At 49.7% G+C, this 16,000-nt stretch overlaps 2 protein-coding genes across 22 annotated transcripts in view; one reads left to right on the plus strand and one right to left on the minus strand.

Moving 5' to 3' along the window:
- Window positions 1–16,000, plus strand: part of LOC103306853 (zinc finger protein 436-like) — a 495,746-nt gene that overhangs the window by 470,671 nt on the left and 9,075 nt on the right. For 13 of the 21 annotated variants that reach the window (XM_065569416.1, XM_065569418.1, XM_065569417.1 and 10 more), the window contains 2 exons: window positions 1,400–1,526; window positions 10,670–10,747. The exons of 4 other annotated variants lie outside the window; for them this stretch is intronic. In XM_065569416.1, the coding sequence (XP_065425488.1) occupies window positions 1,400–1,526; window positions 10,670–10,747 (205 nt within the window). The remainder of the gene's footprint in view (window positions 1–1,399; window positions 1,527–10,669; window positions 10,748–16,000) is intronic. 4 more of the 21 variants (XM_065569422.1, XM_065569424.1, XM_065569432.1 and 1 more) reach the window with 1 other exon arrangement.
- LOC135976036 (nascent polypeptide-associated complex subunit alpha, muscle-specific form-like) overlaps window positions 1–16,000 on the minus strand; it is a 1,165,876-nt gene that overhangs the window by 43,016 nt on the left and 1,106,860 nt on the right. The window lies entirely within an intron of this gene.

The raw sequence follows: 16,000 nt of genomic DNA on the forward strand, positions 1-16,000 counted from the left end.
GCTTTTGTGTTTTCATCTTTCTGATTTTGTCCCTACCTGCTTCTTCTATTCTTTTGTACTCATCCTCAGAAGTTTGTCCATGTTTCCACTTTTTGTAGGAGTCCTTTTCATATTCAGGTCACCAAAGAGCACCTGATGGAGCCACATTGGCCTCTGACTCTTCTGTCTATCTTTCCTTCACATCAGGAGAGTTTTCGGTTGCTCCTTTAATATTGTCTCGCTGAGAAACTGCCAGCTCTCCTAAACTTTCCCCTCCCCTTAGATTTTATTCACAGGGGACCTTACCATCCAATTCTCTGAGTTTCTTGAACTTTGCTCTTCTGAAATCAGTTGTCCTTATTCTGCTGCGTTCACTCCTTCCTTTCCTTACAGTTATTACATCTGTCATTTTGTGATCACTTTCATCCAAATTGCCTTCCACCTTCAGATTCATAACCAATTCCTTCAGCTTTGTCAGAATCAAGTCTAAAACAGCTGACCCCTTATTACTACTTCTGTCTTCCAAAACAAAAATTATTCCCAATATAGTCCATGAACTTACTGGGCATTTTGTGTTTGGCCAGATTACTTTTCCAACAGATTTCTGGGTAATTAACTCCCCTCCCCCTCCCCATTACTACTTGTGTTTTAGATATTGCCATTGTTTGCATGGCAGAATCTAGAACGTCTGTCTTCAGGGAAAGAACCTGGGGCGAATTGTGCTATGAAATGAACTAAAGCCTGTTCTGAAAACTCCCTAGTTGCCCTGGCCGGCTGCAACTTAACATCCATGTTTTCCTTCAGCTCGTCCCATCCTCCCACGGGACAGGGAAGGGAAGTGGCTGGGGTGGAGCCAGTTCAGGTAGGGATTACGGGGGAGTTGCTGGTGGGCTGCTTTTGGAGAGAGAGGGGCAGTAAACAGCTAGTGACTGAGGCAGGAAACAAACCTCCTGGGCAGGGCTAGGAAAGCATACCAGACTCCTGCTGCTGGATCCGAAACCTTCTAGTGAGAGGTTGCTATGAAATATGAAGGGGGCACCCACCAGTGAGGCCTGGGGGAGATGCCCCCCCCCCACACACACACACAGCTGCTGTTATTGTGGGAGGTGTTGGGATTCCTACTGGGGGCTGTCCCTTGACATGGCTGGGGGCTACGTCTGCTGTATCAGCCCCCTGTCTAGTAGGTGAGTGATGAATGTGCAGACCCCGCCCCCTCTCTCTGCGGCAAGGGACAAGGGGCTCTCTCTCTTTCTCCCCCACCCCCGCCCCAGTGCCTCTGACTGCTCTGAGCGGGGTGCTGGTGGGACTTTGCTGACTGTGAGTCACCCAGAGCTTCCATGTGATTGGCCCTGCTCCCCTGTGAATAGTGGGGCTGTGAGTGGGGCAGCAGGTACTGAGCGTTGGACTCTTGCTCTTTCAGGGGCCGGTGACCTTCGAGGAGGTGGCTGTGGATTTCACCAGGGAAGAGTGGGCTCTGCTGGACCCCACTCAGAGAGCCCTCTACGGAGACGACATGCAGGAGAACTACGAGAATGTGACCTCGCTGGGTAAGGATTCCCGTCCCCTCGGTTCTTAGAAGGGGAAATGAAGAGTTAAGGTTCACGTCACCCTGCAATGTAACCTTAACTCTGCCCTGTTTCAGCGACACCCCGACATGCCAGTGACACACACACCAGCGCTGTGCCCTGCCCTGCTAGAGAACACTCTGGGAACAGAGCCCAGGAGCAGAACAGCGCAGAGTCTAACGTCGTCTCTTTGCTAAGGCAAAACGTGGGTTCAGGTCTGGCATAAAGAACAGAAGCTGCCTGCCCCTGGCCAGCCCTCAAACCCTGAGCCTGCCGCACACAACCCAGCTCAGATTTACAAACTGTTACCAGCCCTTTACGCTCCCCCTGAGATTCCTTCTGAGTCATTGCCTTCACTTGCCCCTCACTGAGCCCTGGAGACTCCTAGTGTGTATCCCACTGGATTGCTGTCAATCCCCATGGCTAGAACTAATCCCTGTGCACTGTCACTGACACAGCCTGCAACACTCAGCACGGAAATGAGGCAGACTCGGTCCCTCAGGGGTCACCTGCACCTCTCTGCATACCACGGTCACAGCTCTGCCAGGCTGCTCCAACGGCTCTCTCCACCATCCGATTACAGCTACAGCTGGCCCAGTGCACACAGCCGGAGGGCATGCGGATAAATGCTGGTGTTCCTGTCTGTGGAACACCACACAAACAATGGCACATTCTTAGTCCTTCCTTGTATCTATTATAGATTCACAGATTTTAAGGCCAGGATGGGGTGTTAGGTCATCTCCTCTGCCCTCCTGTATCACACAGGCCGTAGAATTTCACCCAGTCACTGCTGTACTGAGCTGAATACCTTGTGTTGGACAAAATCGTCTTCCAGAAAGGCATCCGGTCTGGACTTGAAGATTCCAATAGGGGGAAAATCTGCCACTTTCAGTGGTAATTTGTTAAAGTTGATACCACCCTTACAGACCTCTTTCCGCTGACTATTGCCAGCTCCAGGATTAGTGGGTGGGGGGGCAGAGTTAAGGTTGCTTTGCAGAGGTGGCGTGTACTTTAGATCTTCTTTTCCTGGTTGTCAGTGGTTTTAAATGTAGCCACTATCCGCATACTGGAAGGGCATGAGGCAGCACCGGGTAACTTTAACGCTGCATTATTGTACTTTATGACCATTTAATTTCCATGATTTTAATGGACTTTTTTTTGCTACTATGTCTGTCTCTACACTAGCGCTTTCGATGGCATAGCTGTGTGAGTTAGAGATGTGATTTTTCACACCAATAACCAACAGTGGTGAGTGGTGGAGAAAGTGAATAAGGAAAAGTTATGTACTTGTTCCCATAATATAAAAACTAGGGGTCACCGAATGAAGTTAATGGGCAGTAGGTTTAAAACAAATAAAAAGAAGTTCTTCACACAATGCACAGTCAATCTGTGGAACTCCTTGCCTGAGGAGGTTGTGAAGGCTAGGACTATAACAGGGTTTAAAAGAGAACTGGATAAATTCATGGAGGTTAAGTCCATTAATGGCTATTAGCCAGGATGGGTAAGGAATGGTGTCCCTAGCCTCTGTTTGGCAGAAGGTGGAGATGGATGGCAGGAGAGAGATCACTTGATCATTACCTGTTAGGTTCACTCCCTCTGGGGCACCTGGCATTGGCCACTGTCGGTAGACAGATACTGGGCTGGGTGGACCTTTGGTCTGACCCAGTATGGCCGTTCTTATGTTCATATTGTCTTATGACAGCGCTATGCTGGCAAAACTTCTCTGTAGAGAGCAAACCAAAGTCTACATGTGGATGTTAGAGCACTTCAAAATATTGCTCTTAACCCAGCAATTTTGGTATCAGGGCAAAACATCCAAGAGGAACTCCTGCAGAATGCAAGACAGACCCACAGCACACACTGTGCGAAAGTGATCACAGGTAGGGCTCAGATCCAATGGCCACAGCATGTCCTCTTGAGTTACCCAATTACTGTGAGAGCAGATTGCTGGAAACCCTCTGGCTGTTAACGGGGCCTTGCTGTACACATGCACTTCACTCTCTTTCACCCGTCAGTTTGGCAAACTCTACAGTTATTAACTTTTCAATACTGCTTCCCCATAGAGGCCCTGGGTGCCATAGAACAGCTGAGATAAATGACAAGGGACGGAGTTTAGTCAGGAGACCATTAGAACCATAATATGAGCCCCAGGCAGGTGCAAGAAAATAAGAACATAAGAGCGGCCAGACTGGGTCAGACCAAAGGTCCATCTAGCCCAGTATCCTGTCTGCCGACAGTGGCCAACGCCAGGTGCCCCAGAGGGAATGAACAGAACAGGTAACCCTCAAGTTCTAAGAGGAAAATGATTTTTGTAAATGGTGGCTTTGAGGGGGGCTGTATCTGAGGAACCTCTTGATCAAATTAATGCTACTTTTGGACCAATAAACTCGCCCTCCACCTCCATGGTGAGCAGTTTATTTCAAGACTATGTCAATAAGCATGTGAATTTTAGAGAAAGTAGAACAGTCGACCTTAAAAGAGAAAGTAATACTGAACCAGTACTACATCGGCACTGGGACTCTGGTATAACAACTTCCCAGAGGTGGGGAGGGTGTGACAGCCAGGTGGGACCATCTGCTGATGGGAGACAGAGTGAGGTTCCTCAGGTTTCTCCCTGGAACAAGAGAGAGCAGGGAGCAGTGGGAGGGGGAAGATGATGGGGGACTGGTGCTCGTGGGGTGCTGCAAAGCAGGGAGGGCTGAGAGCAGTGGGAGGGAGTCAGAAACAGGAGCTCTTGGGACGTGGTAGTGGGTTGGGCTGGGGGAGCGGGAGACTGGGAATGAGGAATAGGGGACGGAGGGCCCAGCAGTGGTGCTGTTGGTGGGGGAGGATTGCGTAGGAGATCTGGGTTACCAGGGAGTGGGGAACACGGGGTCGTGAGGAGAGGGAAGGGGTTGGTGAGGGGTTGTTCTAGGGGGCAGGGAGGGTCTGGTGGAAGTGAAGGTTTCAGGGGAGGCAGAGACTTGGGGCACACTCTGGGCTAAGAGTGTCTGCTCTTTATTCAGATTCAGCTTTTCCCAGCAGCTCTTCCATAGCTGCTTTCAGTCTCACACCAGCCCAGGGGTGGGGGAGAGGGGGGATAGCTCTCCTCTGCTAGCTGGGTGATTGGCATTCTCACAAAGAACCACCACCTGTAAACTTCCTGGTCTGAACTTCTCTGCTGTCACAGACGTGGGAGCTGCCTCTGGATTTAAAGAGACACAGTTACTTTCCAAAAAGTAACTATCAGGACCAACATCCTGAAAAACTGGGACCTGGATTGGGGAATCCTCTGTCACCCCTTTCTCTGTCCCCGAGGAGCCAGCTGTGTGGCTGTTCCCCCCCCCACACACACACACAGAGGTCAGTTACACAGTTCTCTATCAAAACCGGAGTAACAGGCTGAATGCCTGGGTGCACAGATATTGAATCAGCCATTCTGTCCTGGCATCCTCTCCCAAGTGACCACTGAGGAGCCATTCCTATACTCCCACTATTTCTTTCCCAGTTTCCCTCTCTGGGTCCCTCTCTAAGACACATCTCTCTTTGCTCTCTGGATTGGGGTCTCCCCCTTGTTCCGCTGCAACCTGCTGACAGCTAAAAACCTGGATAGTTTTCTCACTAACAGGCACTACCCACCCCCCCTTCCCTTCCTGAGAAGAGGCTGCCTCTAGCTGCATTGCAGGAGCTGGTCTCAACCGCTCCCACATCTGGAAGCATGCAGCTTCCCCCTGTTTCATAGGAATTAAAGAGACTCTCTCCCATTCCTTCAGCAGTTCCTGGGACTTTACCCTTTTCCTCAGGGGTCCCGGCATCATATTCCTTCTGGCTACCTCACAAATCATTCCCAATTAACATGTCCACCAGGAGGTGCTCCATCACCCCCACCGTCAAAACACTTTCCAAATCTCCCCACACCACATGAATTCTAGCTAGCGGCACGGGGTATCTGGTTCTGCCCACCTCTACCATTTTTGCCATTTGACCAGGTAATATGCTGGTATGTGGGGCCACTCTGCTTAACCAGAGAAATTGGAGCCCCAAGATCCCTCCATCCTAAGCATTCCCTGCCATTAACCCTGACAACCCTACTGTCCTCCATAGCTGGTTCTGCAGAGGCTAATCTCACAAAATCAGTATGGTAAGTGACAGGCACCTGACGGGCTTCTGTGCTCAGGGCAGCAGCATTCACAGGGGTTGTTGGCTGCCTGCTTCCTCCCAGCACAGGGCATTCATTCTTCAGATGATCAGTGAAATTACAGTGATAGCACCTTTGGGGGTCTTCTGTTTTCACAGGAGATTTGGGACGGGGATTAGAGGAAGGGTTTTGGGGAGGTGAGTGTCCAGCCTCCCAGCCACCCTCTTTCTTCCCAGGGGTAAAACAGGAACCCTGCTTCTCACCAGGTTTAAACCCCTCTTTTTGCGATTTCTTCTTAACCGATGCCTGAGTTTGCTCAAAGTCATCAGCTAGAGACGCCATCTCATCCACAGTTTTCACATTTTTGTCCTACAGACACTGTTTCACATCATCTTTACATATGCTTCAGAAATGCTCCTGACCAACAAGGGCAAACATTTCTTCAAAGCTTGCAAGCCCTTTCCCCTCAGCCACTTTTCCATCAAACCTTTCATCTTGTTCACATATTCCCCATAACTCACACCAGCACCCCTCTGAAGATTTCTAAATCTCACTCTAAAAGTTTCAGGGGTAATCTGAAATCATTTCAGAACGATTTCTTTGCATTCACCATAATCGAAATCGTCCTGAATTAGCATTTCCTGGAATATACTCAGAGCTTTACCAGTTAACTTTGCAACCAAAATGGGGATTCTCTTGTCATCAGGAATCTGATGATTCACACACAGCCTCTCAAAAGGAGTAAAACATTCAGTAACATCATCTGTCTCTTTGGAGCTAGGACACAATGGTTCCCATTTGTGGATTTGTGGAGAGGTGGGAATCACTGGTGTGGGAGGGTTCTGGTTCTGCTTTTCCAGCAAGTCCAATTGATGTATTCACCCTCTTTCTCGTCCCTCAGCGGCTTTAGCTTGTGGTTCTACGGCCCTCTCATGTGCTAACTCCTGGGCTTCTGCTTTTTTGGCTGCCTCCTTCTCTTTCTCCTTTATCTCCAGTTCTTTCATTTTGAACTGATGCTCATAGTCTCTCTCTTTTTCTGCTCTCCGTAATCTGTACAGCTCTAACTTTGCAATTGCTTCACTGCTTTTCGCTCATCTTGAAGCTTTTTCTGCTCCTATTTCCCTTTCCCGAAATAAGCAAACAGAAAGGCCACGTCTACACTACCCGCCGGATCGGCAGGTAGTAATCGATCTATCGGGGATCGATTTATCGCGTCTCGTCTAGACGTGATAAATTGATTCCCCGAATCGACGCCCGAACTCCACCTCGGCAGGAGGAGTAAGCAGAGTCGACGGGGGAGCCACAGCGGTCGACGTGCCGCCGTGAGGACGGACAGGTAAGTCGAACTAAGATACTTCGACTTCAGCTACTCAAATAGCATAACTGAAGTTGCGTATCTTAGATCGATCCCCCCCCAGTGTAGACCAGCCCAAAATAACAAACTGGTAACCTTCTCTTTGACTGTTTTCAGCCACCACACTTAAAGTCTCACTTAAAATCTCTGCGCCAGTGCTTGAAGTGCAAATCTAAATCAGAACAAGCTGTGCATGTCACCCTGCTCACTTAGATCCCTGGGATGCAACCCGGAACTGGGGTACCGCTGTGTCCCCTGAATTCTCCAGCCTGGGCTGTCTCTCACAAAGCTTTGCTAGTGACAAGCAGCAAACCCCTCCAGGCGCTGTTACCACCTAGCCCAACAGCATGTGGTGCCCCACACTCAGCTAAATTGTGTGTATGCTCCTTGTGCCACTCACGAATCACACCGAGAGAGACACCAGCAAATCTCCCAAGCCCCCAGCCTTGCACCCTAGAATGGTACCATCTTGCCCTGCTCAAAAGCCTGACCAGTATAAGTTCATTACCCAGTCCACCCCTCTCTCACTGTGGAGAGGACACACACCAGCTTTTGTAAACTGAGCTGAGATTTCCAAAGCACTTCAACCAAAATACACTGGTATAGGTAAAACATAAAACAGATTTATTAACTACAGAAAGAGAGGTTTTAAGTGATTATAAGTGGTAGGCACAAAAGGTCAGAGATAGTTACCAAAGAAAATAAAAGAAAGCACACAATTTAAATCTTAAACCTTATTTAGACTAAGTAATATTTGGATCAAGCAGTTTTTCCACCCCACTAGATATTACAGTTCTTAATACATAGGCTTCCCCTGTAAGCCTGGGGCCAGTCTCCTTAGTTCAAGTCTCACTTCTCAGCATTCTTGTTACTTCCAGCATAGCTGGGGGAGGAGAAAGGCCAAGAAATGATGCCACTGTCCTTTATTTTATATCCTCAGTCCATGTGCCTGGAAAACACTAGCCCAGACATGTCCTGGTGGGGTTTGCTGAGTCACAGAATTGAGTGTGATGCTTGCACAGCCCTTTTACAGTGTTGTAAATCCCTTGCTCAGAATTCCCCTGCTCCTTAATAGTCGCTTAACACCCTCCTGGGTGTGGATCACCTCCTTTGTTGTCACTGGGGAATTACCAGTAGAGACTCTCAAACTTACAACGTATTTCAGTAGCAACCATATAGCAAAATCTCATAACTTCATACACACTAATGATATACATATTTGGACAGAACAATGGGTTTCAGCAGATCATGACCTTTCATATGATATCTTAAATGGCATGCTTTGTATGAAATATATCATAATTACATGACGGGGTGAATATGGCGGTTCCAGGGTGCTGCTTTGAGGGACAGAATGCCACAATCCCCTTCTAGTCTTCCTCTACACCTTATCTCTGGGTAATCTCATCCACAATCATAAATTCAACTAACATGTCTATTCTGATGACTCACAGACCTACCCCTCTACTCCAGACCTGTCTGCTTCTGTCCAAGCTAAAATCCCAGCTTGTTTCTCTAACCTCTCCTCATGGATGTCTAGCCATTAACTCAAACTCAACAGCTAAAATGACTAAAACAGCACTCTTAATATTTCCCCCAAGCCAGAGACGACCCGTGCCTGCTGATAGTGGGGGGAGGGGGCAGAGTGAGGGCAGCCGGCTTCAGCAGTGTTACTGAGCATGCTCAGTCCATGTGAGTGCACCTACCCCACATATTAAAGGCTATTGTAAAGGAGACAGTGATCAGTTGTTCTCCTTGTCCACTGGGTTAGGACAAGGAGTAATTGGCTTGATCTGCAGTAAGGGAGGTTTGGGTTGGCTAGTAGGAAAAACTTTCCAACTATAAGGATAGATAAGTATTCAACTAGGTTCCTAAGGCCTTGTCTACATTGCAGAGTTTTGTCGGCTAAAGTTTTGTTGACGATCAAAAAGCGCTATAAGACAATCGGTATTGCATATTCACACTACGCTCCCTCTGTCGACAGGGTGCATCCACACATGGGGTGATAGCTTTGACAGTGAGAGCAATGCATTGTGGTAGCTATCCCACAGTTCTGCTCGCCACCTTCTGCTGCTAGGTCTTGTGGGAAGGTGGTGTGTATCACAGTGTGTCATGGGTCCAGGCTCAACATCACATGATGCAGTGCTTTCTGTCCCAGCATTTCATGCACTTCCGTCTTTGGTTCACGGCATTTTTCAACGGCCTTTCTTTGCTGTTCACCCTGCCATCTCTATCTGAAAGGATGGATCCCGCACTGCTCTCCAATGCTCTGCTAACTGTCATTAACACATCCCAAATGGCAGTGCAGTTAATTGTGAAGTTCGTAGCTCAACAGGATTCACAGTTGCCTGATGTGCTGTCCACCATGGATAGAAGCAACATTACATTACTTTTGGCATTCACGGAACAGTTGCACACAGTGGACCATCACTTTTGGGTTCGGGAAACAAGCACTGAGTGGTGGGATCACCTTGTCATGCAGGTCTGGGATGAAGAGCAGTGGCTACAGAATTTTCAGATGAGGAAAGCCACCTTCCTGGAACTTTGTGCGGAGCTCGCCCCAGCCCTGCACTGCAGGGACACCCAAATGAGAGCTGTCCTCTCGGTGGATAAGCTCATGGCAATCGCAGTGTGGAAGCTGCCGACTCCAGACTACTACTGTTAGGGTGCGAATCAGTTTGAAGTTGGGAAGTTCACCATTGGGGTTGCATTCATACAAATGTGTGGGACCATTAATAGCATCCTGCTACGAAGCACTATGACTTCTGACAATGTGCATGACGTAGGGGATGGCTTTGCGGCAGTGGGATTCCCTAACTGCCGCAGGGCAACAGATGGCACGTGTATTCCAGTTTTAGGCCCGGACCATCTTGTGACAGCACATCAATACAAAGGAGTATTTCTCTATGGTATTGCAGGCGCTTGTGGATCACCATGGGCATTTCACGGATATCAACGTGGAGTGGTCCGGATAGGTGCATGACACATGTATCTTCAGGAACACTGGCCTGTACAGAAAGCTGCAAGCAGAGACTTTCTTTCCAGACCAGCAGATTAAAGTGGGGCATGTTGAAATGCCCATAGTGATCCTGGGAGACCATGGCTCATGAAACCTTACACGGAAAACCTGGATAACAGTAAAGAGTGGTTCAGCCCTTGGCTGAGTAGGTGCAGGATGGTAGTGGAATATACGTCTGGCAGATTAAAGGTGTGCTGGTGATGCCTTTCTTGCAGGTTAGACCTCAATGACGATAATATTCCCATGGTCATAGCTGCGTGTTGTACGTTGCACAATATTTGTGAAGGTAAGGGGGAAAGTTTGCTCAGGGGTGGGGTGCTGAGGCAGACAGCCTGGCTGCTGATTTTGAGAAGCCAGATCCCAGGGCTATTAGAGGGGCACAACCAGGGGCAATTTGAATCAGGGAGGCTTCGAGGCAACACTTTGAAAATGAGAACCAGTGATGTATATTACTATGCTTGGCACTGCAATGCTTAATGAAACTGCATTTTGCTAGGAAGCACTTTGTGATTTTTGTGGCCTAGGATTCCAGTAAGCAAATGATTAAACTGCTTGTGTATGTCTTGCTGCCGCCTGCTATCACAATTTGCAGGAAACAAATAAAGATTACTTATTCAAAAACTTTTATTCCACAGAAAACACAACCACCACACACACACACACACTTGGTGGGAAAGGAGGTACCAGTGAAGGGTTGACTTTCAGAGCTGAACGTAAGTCCAGCTTTCATTTGAAAAGGTGTCCGTGGGGGTGGAGTGAATGGGAAACTGAGAAACCTTGTACATTTCTATGCCCTCAACCCATCTCCGCACTTCACAAAGCAAAACCACTTACCAGGGGTCTCTTCTCCTGTTTCTTGCTTGCCGGAGTGCAACTGCTGAAGCTGGCTAGACCCCTCCAGTGTGGGGAACAACTCCTGACTTGACACACCACTGGGTGACCCCGCCATGGGTTCCACATTGTCATCCAACTCTACCTCTTCATCAATGACTTCGTCCTCTGGGTTAGGTCCACTCTCTGCAGGCTCCAGCCCCGCCAAAGTATCTACAGAGCTCTTGGCGGTGGGGTCGCCACTGAGGGATAGCATCCAACTCCTTATAGAAACGGCAGCACCAGAGCAATGGCTTGCCTCCCTTGCTTTCTGGTACGCCTGCCTCAGCTCCTTGATCTTTGCTCTGCACTGCACCGTGTCCGATCGTAGCCCTTTTCACACACGCCTCGAGAAATCTTCCGTTAAGTATTTAAATTCCTACGGCTGGAGCACAGTTGGGACTTCACAGCCTCCTCTTCCCAAATACTGAGCAGCTCCAGCAGCTCTGAAGTGCTCCACGCAAGAGAGCATCTGCTGCGTGGAGCCGCCGTGGTCAGCTGGGAAGATGCAATGTGAGCTCTCCATGTTGAGGAAAGTGAATTTCAAAAATTACCAGGGCTTCAAAGGAGGAGGGGCAGATGGTTGTTTACTTGGCTTCAGGGCAGTGGAATTGGAAATGCTGACCAAAGTGGTCAGGATAGGCATTGTGGGAGGCCAATGAAAATGATACAAATCAAGCACGGTGTCTGCACTGGCTCTTTGTCCACAAAACTTTTGCGCAAAAATCCCTATGTCTGTTATGAAGGTGATTTTATTGTGTCACCAAAACTGAAGTTTTGTCGCCAAAAGTGGCATTGCAGTGTGTACACCTCCCCTGTTTTGCTGCCGAAAGCTGCCTTTTGCTGACAAAACTCTGTCGTGTAGACAAGACCTAAAAGAGGTTATAGAATCCCCCCCACTGGAGATTTTTAAGGAGCAGTTAGACAAATGGCTGTCAGGGATGATTTAGGTATAATTGGTCCTGCCTCAGTGTGGGGGGATGGATTAAATGACCTCGTCAGTCTTTCCCAGCCCTACATTTCTGTGATTTTATGCTGAATTATCCCATTCCTTTGTTTTGACCCTCTCTTCCTGTGGAAAATGTTGGAATTTTTGTAGATTTTCTATGAAAAACATGCAGGACTCAGCTTCCCCTGTCACTTTGCTTTGTTACACACTGGGCAGGAAGGAGTTAATTTCTCTTCTGGGACAGGAGAAATAAATGCTGTTGGCGTAAGATAGGCCTGTCTAGGCTGGCATGGATACCAAGCACTGTCCATGTATGCATGGAGAACCTTGGGAAGACAACGGAAGACCCAATGGCTGGGCATTAACGTGTAATGACTGGGAGCCAAGCGAAACAGAACATGAGAACAAAATTGGACTACAGCTTGGGACAAAGGACTAGGTTACAAACACACTGGGCTGACAGTTTGCTGCTGCCCAGGGCAGAGTGACCGAGACAGGTAGACAGAGAGAGATAAAGTCAAGCAAGGCAGACGACTCTGTCAATATGAACTTTGAATGAAGTTGTGCTTTACTAGAGTAATCTAAGGATCTTTAATTACTGTATTCGAATGTCCTAATAAATCCTGGCCTTTTGTGAAAACACTATCTTGCGTTATTGCAAGTACCTACTGGTTGCTTCGGCCCCTAAAGAGAGAATCTCTGTGAGGAGTCTGAAATCATTTGGACTCATGAGGGAGCCATGATGAGGAAAAAGGTTGTTACCCCCAGAGTAGTAGTGCTGTGGAGAAAGCTCAGCCTAGCATCTAACACATTAAAGGGGACAGTAACCAGAGAGGCAGCAGAAAGGCTGGGACATCCAACACCCCATAAATCCATGAGAGCCCTCTCTGACTCCCTCCACTGGCTCCCCATCTCTATAACTGAATAACTTCCCTGTCAAAGCTCTTCATGGGTCCCCACCTTGCATGTCATCTCTCACTTGGTATAGAGATGCTGAGTCCTACCCCATTGCCAGCAGATCGAGAGACGTGATCATTCCCCTCTATTCGGCATTGGTGAGGCCTCATCTGGAGTACTGTGTCCAGTTTTGGGCCCCACACTACAAGAAGGATGTGGAAAAATTGGAAAGAGTCCAGCGGATGGCAACAAAAATGATTAGGGGGCTGAAGCACATGACTTATGAGGAGAAGCTGAGGGAACTGGGATTGTTTAGTCTGCAGAAGAGAAGAGTGAGGTGGGATTTGATAGTTGCTTTCAACTACCTGAAGGGAGGTTCCAAAGAGGATGGATCTACACTGTTCTCAGTGGTGGCAGATGACAGAACAAGGAGCAATGGTCTCAAGTTGCAGTGGGGGAGGTTTAGGTTGGATATTAGGAAAAACTTTTTCACCAGGAGGGTGGTGAAGCAGTTAAATGGGTTTCCTAGGGAGGTGGTGGAATCTCCTTCCTTAGAGGTTTTTAAGGCCCGGCTTGACAAGGCCCTGGCTGGGCTGATTTAATTGGGGTTGGTCCTGCTTTGAGCAGGGGGTTGGACTAGATACCTCCTGAGGTCCCTTCCAACCCTGATATTCTATGATTCTATGATTCCGAACAGCCCATGTCACCAGACTCCATCACTCACATGTTAAATTTTCAAACCATCCCCCTCATGGTTTCTCCCATGCTGTGCCTTGTGCTTGGGAGGAGCTCCCCACGAACATCCATAAAGGCACCTTGTTGTGGGGCCTGTGTATTCCGTCACCCTTTGGAGTGGGGAGGAAGGGCGTTTGGGCCCTGTGATCATGTCAGTATGGCTGCCTTTAGCCTCAGGGCTGTGTGGCTTAATGGCCAGAGTCAATAGGGGTTAGGTGGGCCGCACCCCAAACAGTCTAGGGTGGGAGGCCCTGGCCTGTAGTCCAGGCAGAGCAATAATCAGTCTAGGGGGATCAGCTTTCTGGCGGGACAGACAGCAAAGAGCCTGCCGTCCTAGCTCTGGTGGATGTCAGACAAACACAGTCATCTTGGCCTCAGGTGGGGAAGCTGCCACTGCAGGGCTGGGGTGGCAGGGGGCAGGGGGACTTGGGCCCACCCAGCTCCACCAGGGCCCTGCTAGTGGCGAGTGGGTTTGCCACTGAGTCAGCAGGGGATTCTGACCGAAACACGCCAACTCCTGTGTGGACAATGGTTAGTGTTTCCCCCGGGCTACTTCCTACCATGATTCCTGTCCTCATAGTTGGGGTGTCTCTGCTATCTCTGGGCTCCATGGGCTGCGCAGCTCCCTGTGACTGCAACCTCCCCAGGGCATCCGCTGACACTTGGGTGTCAGTCTGGGGCTCTGCCCCTCTGACTTCTGCGGTCCAGGATTCTGGCTGTTCCTCGGCTGGAGCTGGGCGGCCCCCTTTTATACTGCAATAGCCATTGGAGCATGCCCAGCAGGGGCGAGGGGGCGTGGCTTCTGCTGCCAAGAGTGCTGCCTTAACCCCTTCATCTCCAGTGCGGGCCCTATATACCCCGTCACACACCTCCTCCTCCTCCTTCACACCCCTCTTTCAATTTCTTCTTTGCCATGAGGCCTACAAAAAACATGCCCATAGCTTGGCTGCCGCTGCGCTGAGACCGCTGCTTGCCACAGTGACCAACACCTTGTGATTGTTCCCTTGTGCTCCCTCCATCTGTCTGTATCCACCTCTCTCTTGTCTTATTCTCACATTGTCAGCGCCTTGGGGCAGGGGCTGGTTTTGTGCTCTGGGTCTGTAGCACGTCCAGCACACTGGGGCCCTGGTCATGGCTGGGGCCCCTAAGTGATATGGTAATAGAAGTAATAGGGGTGGGGGTCTGGGGAGTAGGAAGGACAGTGTTAGCGAGCTGAGAAGGGTCCAGGTCAGGGTAGGCTGGGGGGTGGGTTTGGGGCAGAGAGCTGACAGCTGGGAAGGCAGGGGGCAGTGGGGATGCCACGGAGCGCCTGCTGTAGGAATGCCGGGGAATGTTGGAAGCAATGGGAGAGAGTTGGATCAGGAGTTTGAGGAGCCGGGAGGGCTGTTGGTGGTGGTAGAAGCAAAGTGGGGGTGGGTGCCGGGTAGCGGGTGCTCCAGGCAATGGGAGGGAGGGAGGGGACATGTTTTTGGCAGGAGCTCCAGGGAGTCAGGAGCAAGGAACCCTTGGGACAGTGGGAGGACGGGGTGGAAAGTGATGGGGGCGGCAGGAAATTTGGGACAGGAGGACAGCGGACAATGGGAGAGGAGAGAACGCAAGGAACGAGTGCTGCTGGGCTCCCAGGAGGTGGGGAGGGCTGAAGCAGCGGGAGGAAGGGGCGTGGGTGTCATAGTGAGTGACAGGGATGCCTGCATCTCTGTCCCCTCTCCTGGTCTCCCCACACACACCCCTCCTCGCATGTCAGGCCTCGAGCTTTTCCCTCTCCTGGCGTGGAATTCTGCAATTCTCCCACTCCTAGAATAGGCCCTGGGCTGCAGCAGCCTCTGTATGCGCCCTGCTTACCCAGCCGGCCAGGCTGAACGCAGACACCGTCGGCCGTTTGGGATCAGCAGTGCGCAGTGACAGAGCAGCCTTCTGCAAATCGAAGTCGTGTTTATTGTGCTGTCGGAAAAAAGGGTGAGAGAAAAATTATTTTAAAATTGCAAACCGCCTTCACGCATGCCTGTTTTACCTAAAAGCCCATCCCCTGGCAGTCAGCTAGGCAGGCAGAACTTCTTCAGACATCCCAGCGGGGTCCCCGTGTCTATGTGTCTTTCCCCCAAACAATTACCTGAACAGCCACCTCCCTCTCTAGAGGGAGTCCCTTTTTAAACTGCCCAGTTCTTTCACCGTCTGGGTCTCAGGCCATGGCCCGGCTCATCAAACTGAATGCTGGAAGGGGACTGGAGCGAGGCAGGAGAATATTCGAAGCTAAGAGTTTGGGTATTGTCTCCTTTCAGCCCTTTAGTGTTTATCAAGTGGTGGCTCATCCTGAGCCAGTCTTCTTCCTTTTCTGCTTACTTTCCTTACATCCCCCTATTAAACTAAACCAAATCAATCCTACCATAATCACCCCAATAGCCCACACAACACACAGCCGTCATCAGTATTACAGAGCAGCAGCAACTCCATCTCAGGGGGTCTGGAGAAATGGGACAAAGAGGAGGTGGAGGATGGGGTCAGTGGGACATAGGAG

The sequence above is a fragment of the Chrysemys picta genome, chromosome 16 (assembly GCF_011386835.1).
Source record: "Chrysemys picta bellii isolate R12L10 chromosome 16, ASM1138683v2, whole genome shotgun sequence".
Classification (NCBI taxonomy): domain Eukaryota; kingdom Metazoa; phylum Chordata; order Testudines; family Emydidae; genus Chrysemys; species Chrysemys picta.